The sequence below is a fragment of the Empidonax traillii genome, unplaced genomic scaffold, assembly GCF_003031625.1.
Source record: "Empidonax traillii isolate 1590-97213 ecotype Southwest subspecies unplaced genomic scaffold, ASM303162v1 scaffold1500:size242321, whole genome shotgun sequence".
In the NCBI taxonomy this organism is placed as follows: Eukaryota; Metazoa; Chordata; class Aves; order Passeriformes; family Tyrannidae; genus Empidonax; species Empidonax traillii.
In genome coordinates, this window is record NW_020956693.1 from 192,062 (window position 1) to 207,478 (window position 15,417).

At 51.2% G+C, this 15,417-nt stretch overlaps 1 protein-coding gene across 1 annotated transcript in view; it reads left to right on the plus strand.

Annotated features, from left to right (window-relative positions):
- LOC114070285 (MAM domain-containing glycosylphosphatidylinositol anchor protein 2-like) overlaps positions 1–15,417 on the plus strand; it is a gene marked incomplete at its 3' end in the record, with an annotated part of 164,138 nt that overhangs the window by 130,074 nt on the left and 18,647 nt on the right. The window contains exons 5-6 of the mRNA XM_027907620.1: positions 88–220; positions 11,568–11,837. Coding sequence (XP_027763421.1) covers positions 88–220; positions 11,568–11,837 — 403 coding nt within the window. The remainder of the gene's footprint in view (positions 1–87; positions 221–11,567; positions 11,838–15,417) is intronic.

The window sequence follows — 15,417 nt, forward strand, 5'->3', positions numbered from 1 at the left end:
GAAAGCCTCTGCCAAACTTCCCAGTCTGGGTGTTCCCTTCACCCCTCCTTCCCCTGCCCCTTCCTAATTCTCGTCCTGCTCTCCCAGGGAGAAACGAAGATCCTGAAGCTGAAGAACCTGCGGCCTCAGGACTACGCCAACTACAGCTGCATCGCCTCGGTGCGCAACGTCTGCAGCATCCCCGACAAGATGGTGTCCTTCCGCCTCTCCAACAGGACAGGTGGGCTCCCCCAGCGCCCCCTCACCCCTCACCAGGTCCAGGGGCTGCCTTGGAATCGGGGAACGGTTTGGGTGGGAAGGGACATTGAAGATCTTCCCATTTCAACTCCCCTGCCATGGGCAGGGACACCTTCCACCAGCCCAGGCTGCTCCAACCTGGCCTTGGACACTTCCAGGGATCCAGGGGCAGCCACAGCTTCTCTGGGAATTCTATTCCAGGGGCGTGCCCACCCTCCCAGCCAGAAATTCCTTCCCAATATCCCACCCAAATCTTCCCCTTTCCAGTTTGAAGCCATTCCCTGTGTCCTGTCCCTCCATCCCTTGTCCCCAGTCCCTCTCCAGCTCTCCTGGAGCCCCTTTAGGCCCTGCCAGGGGCTCTCAGGTCTCCCTGGATCCTTCTCTTCTCCAGGTGAGCCCCAGCTGTCCCAGCCTGGCTCCGTTCCTTGTCACCTGCCCTGGAATCCCTCCAACACTTCCATGTCTTTCCTGTGCTGTGCTGAAAACTGACAATTTCTGTTCAAAAAAATATTTCCTAGAAAAGAAAAAAACAACCACAACCTTTTCATATTCTTACATTGATTTAAAAGATTGATTTTTTCATGAGATTGATTTGAAATCTTCTTACATTGACTCAAACTTCAGTTTGGTGCATCGATTTAAATAGAAATGTTTTATTTCAGATTTAATTAGTTCAAATGGGAATGTCCAAGCACTTGTGTGGAAATGCTTTGCAAAAGGGTGACTATTTAGGTAGAATCTCTGGCCAAGTTGCTTCTATTTCTGGAATTTCTTGGGAATTCGCTCTTTGGGCTTGTCCCTCCCTGAGCAAAGAGTTGGTTGTGTCTCTGCCCCTTGTTGTGGTTTTGTGTCTTGAGAGCCTCATCCCAGTGGTCAGTCCCAAGGAACATAATTGGTAATGCTGATTTCTGAGATGGAAATCACCGATTTGAACTGTCCTAAGGTCTCTGTGTCCGGGATCTGCAGTGCCTGAAACACTTCAGAGCAGAGTTCTCAGCTTGGATTTCGGAATCATTAGGAATTTCAGAGGAGTGTGCTTGGGAGAACAGCTCTGCAGGAAATGTTGGAACATTTGGATGCCTCAGCTTGGGTCAGGTTGGGTTATGCCTTAACAGGTTTTGCCTCAGGGCCCTGAAATCAGGGAGCAGAGGAACAGAGCAGAGGAGAGGCATCAGCATTCCCAGGATGTCGGAGATGAACGGCGAGTTTTATTTGCGCTCACACATCTCCCATTATCTCTGTCCTCACGGCTTTGATTCCAAGGATTTGCCTTCAGCTCCTTCTGAATTGCTGATTTGACAGCAGGGACTTGAGGCCTGTGGTGCTCTCACTGCTCCACCCAGCCAGGTTCACAGCCTGGGAATTACGGAGGCTCTGCAGGTACCCGGCAAAACGATTTGGGAGCCCTTAATTCAGTCCCTCATTAATTTTGCCAGGGGAAAAACCATATCCTGCAGTGAGGTTTGTCCCTCATCAGCTGCTCTGGTTTCAGAGCAGAAGCCTCTTTGCCCCAGGGAAGTGTGGCTGGGAGGTGGGAGCAACCTCCAAGCAGTAACTCATCTCATCCACCTTCACCCACAAGAAGAGCGTGGGAATCGTCACCTCTCCCATTTTTCCCAGCGATAACTTCGCCGTTGCTGAGGGCAGGCGGCCGTGGGGTAATTCTGCTAAAAGAATGAATTATTGCCACCTTCCAGATGTCATGTTTATTTTGGGAGAAGGTTGTCTGGCTGCATTACTCTGCTGGAGTAATTTCCAAAGCAAACAAGCCCCGAAAAATGACACGGGTTCACACTTGCTCATGAGGAATTTGGTTGCAACCATCAAGGGCAAGATTAGATGTGAACAGTGATTACTGCAACAGCTCGTTCCAGACAGGGACTGATGTGCTGATGACTCTGAGACAAAACTTCTTTCATTCAATAAGGTTTCATCTCACACAGAAGTTCTGAGGTAAAACGTCACCTGGTGTAGCTCCACAGAAATTACAGAAATTGTAAGCCCAGAGGAATCCAAGATAAATCCAGAGTAATGAAAATCAGAGCCTGGAGTTGATCCTGTTTTGGTGCAGAGCTGTCCTACCCTGTCCATGTGTTTTTAATTTGGAGCTGGAGGCTCGTCACGGAGAGACAGGAGTGTCTGTGAGGTGCAAAGTGCACCACAGTGACTGGGATTGCTGTGGCTACAAATTCAGCTGCAAAGCGTGGGATCTAATGGAAAATCACTGGCAATTTGGCTATTCTGCATTTCATGGAATCACAGGACGGTTTGGGTTGGAAGGGACCTCAAAGACCATCCAGTGCCACCCAGGGACACCTTCCACCAGCCCAGGGTGCTCCAAGCTGGCCTTGGACACTCCCAGGGATCCAGGGGCAGCCACAGCTTCTCTGGGCAACCTGTGCCAGGGCCTGGAAATGCTTTGGTCAGGAGGTGCCTCTTAGCAGAAATCCATGGATGTGTTATTCCCAGCATAGCTGTGCCGGGTGTCAAACAGGAACCATTGACAGATGATACCAAAATCCATCACCAATCTCCCTGTGAGTCACTGTCTCATCTTCGGAGCTGGGGAAGGTAATTTTAGACCCAGCTCAGGCTGAATGGCACATCTGAGAGCTCTGAGCTAATAATAACATGAATGGATCCTTTCAGGAGCGTTCATTGTTCCAAACTGTCAGAGAAAAGGCAGGATATTTACCCATGAAACCACTGGAATTCTGGGCTTCTCATAATACTCGTTCTAATATGAATAAGCAAAAGCAAAGCAAAGTTTTATCTCGGTTTGGTGGCACAGATTCATTTGGAAATTATATTAGTTTATAATTTACCAGCCAGTTCAGGCTCTTTAGTGCAGGAGATCCTTAATGCATTAATCGAGGCTGATTTTTGGCAGCTTCCAACATGAAATCACCCAGCACAGGAACTTCTACCAGGAAAGATGAGGGTTTCAATATGTGATTTTTCAGCTGCCTGACAAGGCTTGTTGAAATCACAGCTGAAGCTGCTGTTTTGTCTGGGGGACGTGAGAAACAAATTAAAAAAGGGATTAATTCATTTTTAATCCCTCCGTCAAGATGTAGTTTGTCCTGATAAACTTGCTTTGTTTCCTGTCATTCAGACAACACAGTGTTAAGGGAATTAGGGAAGTTGGGAAAAATATTCCCAAGGGGTGGAGTCCCCATCTCTGGAGGTGTTAAAAAACCGTGTGGATCCATGGATTTCCCATCAAACTCCCTCCCAGTTTGAGAAGTCCCCTTTCCCAGGCACATCTTGCTGATGTTTGCTCTGTGTCCAGATTGCTCCTCCACAGCCCTGAGGGGCCTTTCTTGGCAGCTCCTCATTAGCCACTCGTTGCTGATGCACTAATTAGGCCGTTGCTGTTGCAGCAGGGTTGGTCTGAGGTGTCAGGGAGAGCTCAGCTCGGGGGGGTTGAACAGCAGCTCGTCCCAGCTATTTTTGGAAAGCAAGAATTGTGCTTTAGGGGGGGGTGAGATCTCCACAAGATCCATGACCTCAGACTGCACACCCGATGGTGGGGTGGCTGAGATGAGCCACGTTCAGCCTAATCCTGCCTGACTTGGGGTGGAGCCAGGATGGATTTAAGCCTGCCTGATTTTGGGGTGGCTGGGATGAGGCAGGATCAAGCCTGACTTTGGGGTGGTTGGTTTAAGCCAGGCTGAGTTGCAGCCTGAGCACAGCTCTGGAGGGGCCCATTCCAGGCTGGGAAGGTCCCTTCCAACCCAAACCATCCCGGGATTCTGATTCTAATTCAAAAATCTGGGAATTAGAATTATCCTTTTTGGAACTCTCCTGAGTAAAAAGGGGCAGGAATGATGCTCTCAAAGGCTTCCTCTCTTTGCTCTGACTTGAAAGGGACTGTGCATTCTGTGTATGGTTGGGAATATCTGCATTGTGTTCCTGCAAGGAATCCTGGCTGTAAATGAAATGGTTGCACACACACACACAAATGAAAGCATAATTCAATTATGTTCTATTACCTCAGTTCTGCCTATCAAATAATGCACAAAACTGGAGGAAATTATGTCCTTTCATTTCTATTCATCACAGATGAGTGAGTTGTCAAGGACATGACTTTCTGCCTCCACTTTGATATTGCTATTAAATTATTGGTTTTCTTTTTGCATTTCCAGTAATCCCTAAAGCGAATTGTGACGTTTCCTCAATTCCATATATCCACTGGAAATGCATGTATTTGTCTCCCTGTAACTGGGACATGATTTTCTCTGTCTGCCCCATGAATGACAGATCTTTCTTTCCTTCCCAGTGCAGTGCCAGCCTCAGACTCCCATCCCAGGCAGTAGCAGGGGCTTCTTTCAAGTTCAGTGAACATCTTTGTGGGATCATGGAATGAATCCTGGAATGGCTTGGGTTGAAAGGGAATTTAAAGCCCATCTAGTCCAGCTTATTGTCCTGGGCACGTTGGCAAAGTCCAGCCTGGGAATGGAGAGGTTGGAGGTTCCTTGGTGGCCCCACTCAGCCATCCCTGAGGGCACGACCTCCACTCTCAGTGCCACCAACCCTGACCTCTCCTCCTGCCAGCCAGGGATGAGGGAAAGGGGGGATCAACACCCCACTGCTCATGGGCCAGGGAATGATTTGGGTGGGAAGGGACCTCAAAGCCCATCCAGTGCCACCCCTGCCATGGGCAGGGACACCTTCCACCAGCCCAGGGTGCTCCAACCTGGCCTTGGACACTTCCAGGGGTGGGGCAGCCACAGTTTCTGGGGGACAGGAGGTGCTGAAGGTTCCTGTGGACTGGCCTCATTCAGCTGTATCTCAGTGCTAATGATGGCTTAGTGACTCCATGCTTTGGGCTCCACCTGAGAAGCTCTTGCCCCGTTCATTAATCAAGGCCAGACTGTGTTTCACGCTGGTTTGTTCCTCTGTGAGGGTTGCTGTGTGTTGTACCCATTAATTATTAATTTTATAGTCAGTCCCCATCCCTGCACTGTCAGTGCCTGACTTGTCTCGTGTTCAGACGTTAATGAGGGTAAAACAAAGCTGAGGCTGTGATTTCAATCCTCTGCAGGGCCCTGGCCAGCAGGGCTGTGTGTCGTGGCCTGGTGTCATTGCAGCAGCACTTTGTCACTGGGAATGTTTGGGTTTGTCCCAGGCAAAAGGTTTCAGACTGGCTGAGGCAGGGGATGTCCCAGCCCTGGGTCCTGTGACAGCTCCTCTTTTCTGCCTCCAGCTATCTCCTCTCAGCAATCTCCCCCTCTGCTTTCCAGCCCTCAATATCCAAAGATCAGTCTCATCCACACAGGGGAGATTCAGGCAGCAGGAGAACGGGTGACATCAATCCTTTAGGATGAGGATTCACAAACCCACGGGGAGCCTGGGGATGGGGAAGGGGCAGAAAGTGCCATTTTTAACATTCCACGCACTGCTGGGTTCCCAGGCAGGCTCTGAAATCCCGGGATGCAGCGGGAATGCTCGCCCACGAGGTGCTCTGAATGGGAGCCCCTTCACCAGGCTGCAGCTGCGCCGTGAATGCTCTCCCTGGCCATGAGTGGAGCCTTGTTCCCGCTGGGGAGGGGCCCCAGTGCCACTGCCACCCTCTTTGTCCCCTGCCAAGCCAACCATGACTCCGAAACGTGGCTCTGTCTCTCCCAAACCCCGGCTTCTGAAGGGCAGGGAAGAGGCAGAGCTGGTGGAACACTGAGCTCTTCTCGTTCCAGGGCCCAAAAAACGACCTTTGGAAAGCTTGTTCCGTGCACTCAGCCCTGGAAATATTTACCCAAGCTTGCCATTGTTTGGCCATGACTTTGATTGTTCCTGTCAGAGTTGAAGGATTTTTATCCTTGGCTGTGTCTCTGCCTGTTGTGGGGTGAAGGTTCCGTGTGGGAGATGCTTTGCTGTCCAAACCTGGATGGCCCACCGTGGGTCCCGTTAATCCTGGTGGCTGGGAATCATCTGAGAGAGACCTCAGCCAGGGTGGAGCTCTGGACGTGGCTGTGGGGGTGGTATAAAAATACATCCATTTAGTCTTGACTCCTTCTGGCAGGGATGGATGGGTTGCATCGGGAATTCTGTCTAAATTTGTTGGATTTGATACCTGAGAATCTCCCGTGGCTCCATCAGTTTGGGTGCTGTGAGGTGAGGGGGGGATTCTGTCCCTCTGCCCCCCCCTCCAAGGTGAGACCCCCCTGCAGAGCTGCCCCAGCCCTGGGAACAGCACAGGGAGCACCTGGAGCTGCTGGAGAGAGTCCAGAGGAAACCATGGAGATGCTGCCAGGGCTGGAGCCCCTCTGCTCTGGAGCCAGGCTGGGACAGCTGGGGGGTCCCCTGGAGAAGAGAAGGATCCAGGGAGACCTGAGAGCCCCTGGCAGGGCCTAAAGGGGCTCCAGGAGAGCTGGAGAGGGACTGGGGACAAGGGATGGGGGGACAGGACACAGGGAATGGCTTCAAAGTGGAAAAGGTGGGATATTGGGAAGGAATTTCTGGCTGGGAGGGTGGGCAGGCCCTGGAATAGAATTCCCAGAGAAGCTGTGGCTGCCCCTGGATCCCTGGAAGTGTCCAAGGCCAGGTTGGAGCACCCTGTGCTGGTGGAAGGTGTCCCTGCCCATGGCAGGGGTGGGATGGGATGGTCTTTAAGGTCCCTTCCCACCCAAACCATCCTGTCCTTTCGTATCCCAGCTTGAGCTGCTGCGAGCACATCGTGGCTCTCCTAGTTGGAGTTCAGTTTTGCTGGATGGTTTATAAATGCAAATGATGGATAAACACATTGACTGTCCCTCTGGATCACATCTCGTGTCCATCCTGAACCAGAGCCAGCAGGAGCCATTCCAGCAGGGAGCAGGGAGAGCGTGCAGAGACAGCTCTGTGATAGCCTGGCCTGCCATGCCAGAAAGAAAGATACATTTTCTGCCCTAAAGCATGAGGTTTAATAATCCTTCAAACAATATTTTGGTATAATCATCAACTATTATAATTGCTCTGGATCATCTTGTCATCTTTATAAATGCCTGTTCCATTTTTTAATCAGGCTGGACCAAAAGAAAAAAAATAAAAAAATCTCTGTTGATGAATCACAGGGTTCAGATTTGTGCTGTGTGTGATGTTTAGCCCCAAAAGTTTACAAATAACTACAAGAGAGGAAAAAAAAAAAAAAGTCCATTTCAGGGAGAGGATTAGGCCAAAGTTTCAGTTTTCTGTAGGGGATCTAAGAGGATTTGCAGTACACTGGCATCAGTGTGAGGTTGGCACGGGAATATTGTTAAAAATGACACTTTCTGCCCATTCCCCATCCACAGGCTCCCGATGGATTTGTAAATCCTCATCCTAAAGGCAGGATTGATGTCACCCATCCTCCTGCCATCTGAATCTTCCCTGTGTGGATGAGACTGATCTTTGGATTTTGAGGGCTGGAAAGCAAAGGGGGAGATTGCTGAGAGGAGATAGCTGGAGGCAGAGAAGAGGAGCTGTCACAGGACCCAGGGCAGGGACAGAGCTGACAGGACAGGGAGCTCCATCCCCTGCCTCAGCCAGTCTGAAACCTTTTTGCCTGATGTGTCTCTACTCCAAAAAAAAAAAAAAATCTGGAAAAGAGATTTTTGCAGCCACCAGAGCAGCCCAGTCAGTGAGCACCGTCCCTGGAGCTTTGTCCCTGTGCCTTTGCCACTCCTCTTGTGCTCCAGCTTTGTGTTCCCTCCCTGTGGGGAGAGTCTTTGCAGCTGCATTGATGCAACACCCCCTGGGGAGCACCGAGAGCTGCTCCTTTGCTTTGGGAGGGGAAAGAATTCCTAGATGGAGATAAAAAAGAGGAGGTATGTGGTAAATCAGACCTGCAGAAGCCCCTCTGCCCCCTCAGACCCCCCTGCAGATCTGCCTTCAGCCCTGGGAACAGCACAGGGAGCACGAGGGGCTGCTGGAGAGAGGCCAGAGGATGGAGATACTCCAAGGGCTGGAAGAGCTGGGGGGTTCCCCTGGAGCAGAGAAGGATCCAGGGAGACCTGAGAGCTCCTTGCAGGGCCTAAAGGGGCTCCAGGAGAGCTGGAGAGGGACTGGGGACAAGGCAGGGAGGGATAGGACAAGGGGGAAATGGCTTCAAACTGAAAGAAAATAGGTTTAGATTGGATATTGGGAAGGAATTCTTGGCTGGGAGGGTGGGCAGGCCCTGGCACAGGTTGCCCAGAGAAGCTGTGGCTGCCCCTGGATCCCTGGAAGTGTCCAAGGCCAGGCTGGAGCACCCTGGGCTGGTGGAAGGTGTCCCTGCCCATGGCAGGGGGTGTCACTGGATGGGTTTTAAGTTCCCTTCTCACCCAAACCCTCCTGTGATTCTCTGATTCCCTCCTTCTCCCTTCTCCCTCTCCCCTTTCCTGGCTGGAACAGCCACTCAGAGCTGTCACAGAAGCCACAGGTCCCCAGTTGCTATTTGGCCCACAAGGAGGGTTGATTCCCCCTTCCCCAGCCCTGGCTGGCAGGAGGAGAGGTCAGTGCTGGTTGCACTGGGAGAGGAGGTTGTTCCCTCAGAGATGGGCTGGTGATGGAGCTGAGCCTGGAAAGAAGTGGCCACCAGAAAACTTCCAGCCTCTTCCTTCCTAGGCTGGAATTTGGCAACATTCCCAGGACAATAAGTCAGTGCAGTAGAGTTGGTTCTATCCTCAGTTGTACCATAAAGCTGGAAATCAGAGGATCAGAGTTATTGATGCTTTGTGATGTGATGCAGATTATAGAGATTCAGGCAGAAAGTAATGGCTCATTGTTGCTGTGAATATTGTGAATATTCTCTTCACAAGAGGCATTTGACCCTTTTTATTCTCCACTGAGTTGGATTTGCTGAAAACCTCAACAACCTTCCTGAATTTCTTTATATTCTCTGGATTACATCAGGTTTTTCAGGGCAGTGAGTTGCTGGATTTCTGTTTGTTTGCCTGTGGGGTTGGTGGGAATGGAGGGAAATGTGTGATGCAAGTAATGAGAGATTCCTGCCTGCAAACCCTCATTTCCCTGTGCTTGCTGTTTTGAGGGATGAAATGGAGGTGTCAGAACATTTTAATCCCATCCCTGCTCCGTCTCCCTCCCCCATGGATCCAAAGGGCCCCTTTCATCCAGAGGATTATGAAGCCATCGTGCTGAACAGCCCCACCAGGCTGGTTTGATGGTGGCCTTTCATCTTCCCCTGGAAGTTTGGAAGGTTTCTCTGGGGCTCCCTTGCTCCCTGACTCATGACCTGATGTTTGGGGAGAGCAAAGAGCAGCTCCTGGGAAAAAAAAAACCAAAACAAAACAACAAAACCCTTAAATCCAGGCAGGAGAGAGAAACAGGAGCCCCCTGAGTGCTCCAGGAATTCTTGCTGGGAAGTATCTGCAGAGTCCCAAGGCAGGAGGAGCTGGAAGAGAGGGCTTTGCTCTCCTGATTCCCCAGAGGGTTTCCTTCTGGTGACCAGTGAGGGGACCCCAGGGATGACCTGGAGCTGTTCCAGGGCAGGCTCAGGTGGGATCTCAGGACAAGGCTCTTCCCCCAGAGGGTGGTTGGCACTGAACAGGCTCCCCAGGGCAGTGGGCACGGCCCCAAGGCTGCCAGAGCTCCAGGAGCGTTTGGATGATCCCTCAGGCACAGGGGGGATTGTTGGGGTGTCCTGGGCAGGGCCAGGGGTTGCACTGGATATTCCTTGGAGGTCCCTTCCAGCTCAGGATATCCTGGGATCCCCCAGCCTGATCTGTCTGTGCTAGGACAGGTGTAGATGAAACCCTTCCCACCTGTGCTCTCTGAAGGCAGAGAAAGCAAATTCCTCCTGGGTGAACTCCAAATAAAGGAAACTCTGATTTTGGAGTTGGCTCTTGTGTTTGCCTCTAGTGATTAGTGTGTATTCCTTTAATATTGAAATAAGATTCCTATATAAAGCAGAACACACGGGAATATCTCTCTGTAATAATGAGGAGAGTGATCTGATTTCTGAATGTAACAGTTTTATTTCCTTTCCTTTTTTTTTTTCTTACCACGTTCCCTGCTATTCTTTGCCTGGAATGTCAATCCTTCACCTTCACATGCCTGGCTTTATTTAGGATTGCTGCTTTTCCTGTACTAGGAGTGTGTATATATATATATATATTTATAAATTGGCTCATCACTTATGCAGTTCAGAGTGTGCCTTGGAGCAAAGCCTGAATCCAGCAAGCGTGGATCCCTCACTGGAGATGACACAGGATGTCACAGCTCCGAGTGGGATCTTCTATTTCTATTATTTATATTTCTGTTATTTATGTTGATATCCTACAATGAATTGCCCTGCCCTGCCCCTTCGTGTTGAGCGTTGCTGTGGCTCCTCTTTCATCGTGTGCAAATATTTCATGGAAAGGTAAAACAAAAAGAAGGGAATTTAATCCGTTCTCCCTCCTGGGAGCAGCAGCTTCTTTCCATCAGCCTCTGCTGCTTTGGTGCTCCTGTCATAGGAGGTAAGATGGAAATCATGGAAACTCCCGTGGAGCTGCAGGTCCCACAAGGTACAGGGAATAAAAATTCCATGCTGGATTGTTCAGTTTTCCATGGGCAAAGGAGTGTTGTTCCCGTTGAGGTGACTCCCAGTCCAGCTCCTCAGGCTCTCCAGGTTGTTCCCAGCTGGCAGCCAAGTCCCAAGGAGTTCATGGGGAGGGGGTGGATTATCAGGGCTGGTTTTCAGCGAGCAGGACCTGACTTGAAGAGAGCAACACACTTTTCATGCTGAAGAAGACGTTTTCTACTAATTCCTTTCTTCCAGGGCTTAAAATCCCCCGTGCTGGCACCCATCCCATGCATTCCATGCTGCTTCCCAAGTGTGGCTGCAGCGATTCCACACATCAATCCCAATCTGCCTGGAAGTGTCCAAGACCAGGTTGGACAGGGCTTGGAGCAACCTGGGCTGGTGGAAGGTGTCCCTGCCCGTGGCAGGGGGTGGAATGAGATGATCCTGAAGGTCCCTTCCGTCCCATACCAGTCTGGGATTTTGGGATTCCCTGGTTATAACTTTCCCTGTTAGTCTCTTTTTCTCTCTCCCCTTTCCTTGTTGGAACAACCTGTCAGAGCTATGCCAAGAAACCAGTGAGTGCCAGAACACAGGGAATGGCTTCCCACTGGAAAAGGGGAGATTTAGGTGGGATATTGGGAAGGAATTGCTGGCTGGGAGGGTGGGCAGGCCCTGGCACAGGTTGGGCAGAGAAGCTGTGGCTGCCCCTGGATCCCTGGAAGTGTCCAAGGCCAGGCTGGAGCACCCTGGGCTGGTGGAAGGTGTCCCTGCCCGTGGCAAGGGGTGGAAGGAGATAACCCTTCAGATCCCACCCAGATCCCACCCAGACCTCCGTGTGACCCCACGACTCCTCTTGCTTTTTTCGCAGCCCCCCCTTCGATCAAGCTCCTGGTGGACGACCCCATCGTGGTGAACCCCGGGGAGGCCATCACCCTGGTGTGTGTGACCACGGGGGGGGAGCCAGGCCCCAGCCTCACCTGGGTGCGCTCTGGGGGGGCCCTGCCCGAGAAGACGGTGCTGAACGGGGGCACCCTGACCATCCCCGCCATCGGCGCCGCCAACGCCGGCACCTACAGCTGCATCGCCAACAACAACGTCGGCAACCCCGCCAAGAAGTCCACCAACATCATCGTGAGAGGTGAGTGGGGCCCCAAAACCAAACCCCCTGCCTCCATCTGGGAGGATTGGTGGAATCCTCACCTGGCTCAGCGGCGTCCCGTGTTGCCAAGGGGTGGTGGTCGGACGGGGTGACCCTCCAGGTCTCTCTTCCAGCCTTGGTGGTTCTGAGGTTTCTGGTTGTTTCTGACAATGTGTGGGGTGAATTAGAGTTGCATCAAGGGCCAGTGGCTCTTGTGCTGGAGGTGGTTTGGTGCCCCTTTGTGCTGGGGAGATGGAGCAGCTTTTCCATGTGAAGGGGAGAGACGTTGGTTTGTTCAGCCTGGAGAGGGGAGGTGAGTGGAGCTGGAAAACCATCCACCTTCCTCTTGGAAAGGTGTCAGAAACCTCATCTGGCACGGTGGTTCTCACTTAGTGCTGTCCTGCCTTTCCAAAGGGTCATGGTGATCTTCCAGCCACCCGGAGGGTCTTCCCAAATGATCTTCGAGATCTTTTCCAGCCTGGAGGATTCTGTGGGTTCTGCTCATCTCTGGGATGAGTTAGAGTTGCCTCAAAGAACCAGTGGCTTTTGTGCAGGGGCCAAACCCCTCAGGTGGAACAAGGGTGATTTGGTGCTGCTTTGTGTTGGGAAGATGGAGCAGCTTTTCCATCTGAAGGGGAGGGAAATCGGTTTGTAGAGCCTGGAGAGGGGAGGTGAGTGGAGCTGGAAAACCATCCACCTTCCTCTTGGAGGATTATTGGAATCCTCAGCTGGCCCGGTGGTTTCTACATCGTGGTGTCCTGCATTTCCAGGTGGTCATGGTTGGACTGGATGATCGCAAAGGTCTCTTCCAGCCTCGGGGATTCTGTGGTTTCTGATCATTTCTGGGACTTCAGACGAGTCCCTGTGCTTTAATTATTCTAAACAACAGGATAAATGTCTGCCTCAGGTAAAAATCTGAGAAAAGAGGTGCCAGATGGAGGGAAAGTGTCCCTGGCTGTTTATCCCCTTCTGGATAATCCAGGGACATGGGCAGTCGGTTTGGAGATGGAGTTTGGTTGGCATCATCAGGGAGGATCAATCTACCCGAACCAAACAGTTCATCTGAAAATAATTTTCTGTAACCTGCTGTGTGGATGGCAGTGACACCTGAACTCCCAGCCACAGGAACTTTAAATAAGTGCATGTGATTGATCAGAGCGGGGAGAAACTGCTGCATAAAGAGAACATTTCTGTGAATATTTCAGGAGAGCCACAGCTCCTGGTCACTCCTTCCTTGCCCAACATCTCCTGCTCTTCAGCAGGACGAGGAATTAGGAGCTATTTCTGCTCTGGGGGGCTCAAGGGGGGAGAGCCCTTGAACCAACCTGGGTCTGCAGGACCTGAGCAGGAGGTGGCTGCAGGTTTAGTTGGAACGTTGTGTTTCCATGTGAATTCCTGGCATGTGGCTCGGGGGTTTTGCTGCCCAGAGGCAGAGGCAGCCCCGACTCAGGGACTGCCAACAGGAATTTGAGGTGATTTCCAGAGGTGACGAGGCTGGGAAGGGAAGGTGGGAGGAGAACACCCTTGGAATAGGCAAAGGGAAGGGAAGGCTTTGCGTGGAGAGAAGTCTCGGTGTTCTGAATGACCCAGCCAAGTCCCTGCAGGTACAAATTCCCCGAGTCAGAGCATAATGATGATAAAAATAACAATAATAATATCCCCTCAGACTTGCATTTGTAGGAGACACTGCCTGGGAGCTGCAAGATGTTGGACAAAATATCTTTTTGCTTCTTTCCTCTCAGCTGGGCGGCCCTGGGAGTTCTGGGAAGGGACCACAACGAGAACAGCCCGTTAAAGGAACGAAGCTCAGCTCTTTTTTACCCCCCAGTTCTTTGCTACCCTTATTATTCCTGTTAAAGGGGAAGAACTTTTAGAAGAGAAAAACTTTTAGTTGAGTCTTGGTGGATTTATCCTTCCTAAAAGTGATGCTGAGTTTAGGAGTGAAATGTGAGACGCAGCAGATTTTGGGTTGAGTTTGTGTCCATGTTTCTCGACATTTTGCCTGTAGCTCCTTCCTCCTCTCTGGTTCAGCTCTTGTTGTTGCTGTGGATCAGGAGTTTCACACAGCAGCTGAGGAGAAAAGAGAATTTGCTTGAAATAGCGGCTGAGCCAGGCAGGGGAAGCGTTTGGGAAATGGGGTTCACATCTTCTGGCAGGTGGAACATGAAACCCAGGACTAGCCAATAATCCCCTAATCTGACCCAGAAAGGAAAGTTCAGTTGTCTCAAAGCATCCTGAGGGCTCAGATGTAATTTGTTCCCTTCAAAATTCACTCCATTTCCCAGTGTCTTTATCTGCACGTGCCTTTATTCCATGTGCTTCATTCCATGGGTGCTGAAGGAGCTCCATGATTTTTTTCTCCTGGGTATTTTTTTTTGGGGCTGGTGACCCACCACTCCTGACTGCAGACCAAGAGAGGTGGGGAGGGACTTGGGACAAGGGATGGAGGGACAGGACACGGGGAATGGCTTCTGGAGAGCATCTGGGAGGGACTCCTGCACATCACACTGGGAAACAGAGCCAGAGAGGTGTTTTACAGGCCTGTAAAGCACTTGGATTTAGAATCATGAAATTATTTAGGTTGGAAAAGCCCCCTCAGACCATCGAGTTCGACCATCCCCCAGCACTGCCAAGGCCACCACTGCCCCATGTCCCCAAGTGCCCCATCCAGAAGGATTTAAAATCCCTCCAATTTCTGCCATATTGGCAGAAGAACCTTTTCCCCCCTTCCTTCCTTTCCTCTCTGTGTTCTGGGAAGGGCTCACAGCAAGGAGCAGGACTGAATGAATTTAGGGATGTGGTTCAGTGCTGGGTTTAGGGTTGGACTCGGTTATCTCAGAGGGCTTTTCCAACCCAAACAAATCCCTGATTCCACTTGTGCTTTTTCCCAGGCCTTGGCACACATCCCCACACGTCTCTGCCGTGGAGAGCTGCCCTCTGGGATGGGATTTCAATGAGACAAGATTTTAGCCAAGCAAACCCATCTCGCAGCACATCCAGACTGTTCCTACAGTCCTAAATTCCCAGGGTGCTCCCCTAAAGCTTTCCAGCTCTGGGAGTGCTTGTGGGAAAAAAGTTGAGCTTCAGAGTTGAGTGAGTCCATTTATTTTAATAATCTGCAGTGGCAGGCTCAGGTCTGAGTGTTCTCCCAGGCTGGAGGGTCATGGGTGAGATCACAAAAGGCTTTCATAGACAGATGGAGATGGTTTATTGATCCTCCTGCCCTTTCCTGAGGGCTTCCCAGAACTTTTGCTGTAGGGAATTTTATTTATTAACAAGTTTGCTCTTCAAAACATGGTGAGGTGCCTGTTGGGCACCGTGGATCTGTGAGGATGGATCAGAAGGGGATTCAAGAGGTGGGATTTATTCCATCTCTCCCCTTCTGACCCCTGTGTTGGGGCAGCTTCACACAGACATGTGATTTGTCCATCTCAGCCTGGGGTGGGGGCTGACAGGGACTGGACATGAGCCCAGGGGGCCAAGAAGGCCAAGGACACCTGGCTTGGATCAGGGACAGTGTCCAGTGGGATCAGGGCAGGGACTGTCCCTGTGCTGGCACTGTTGGGGTGACACCTCCAGT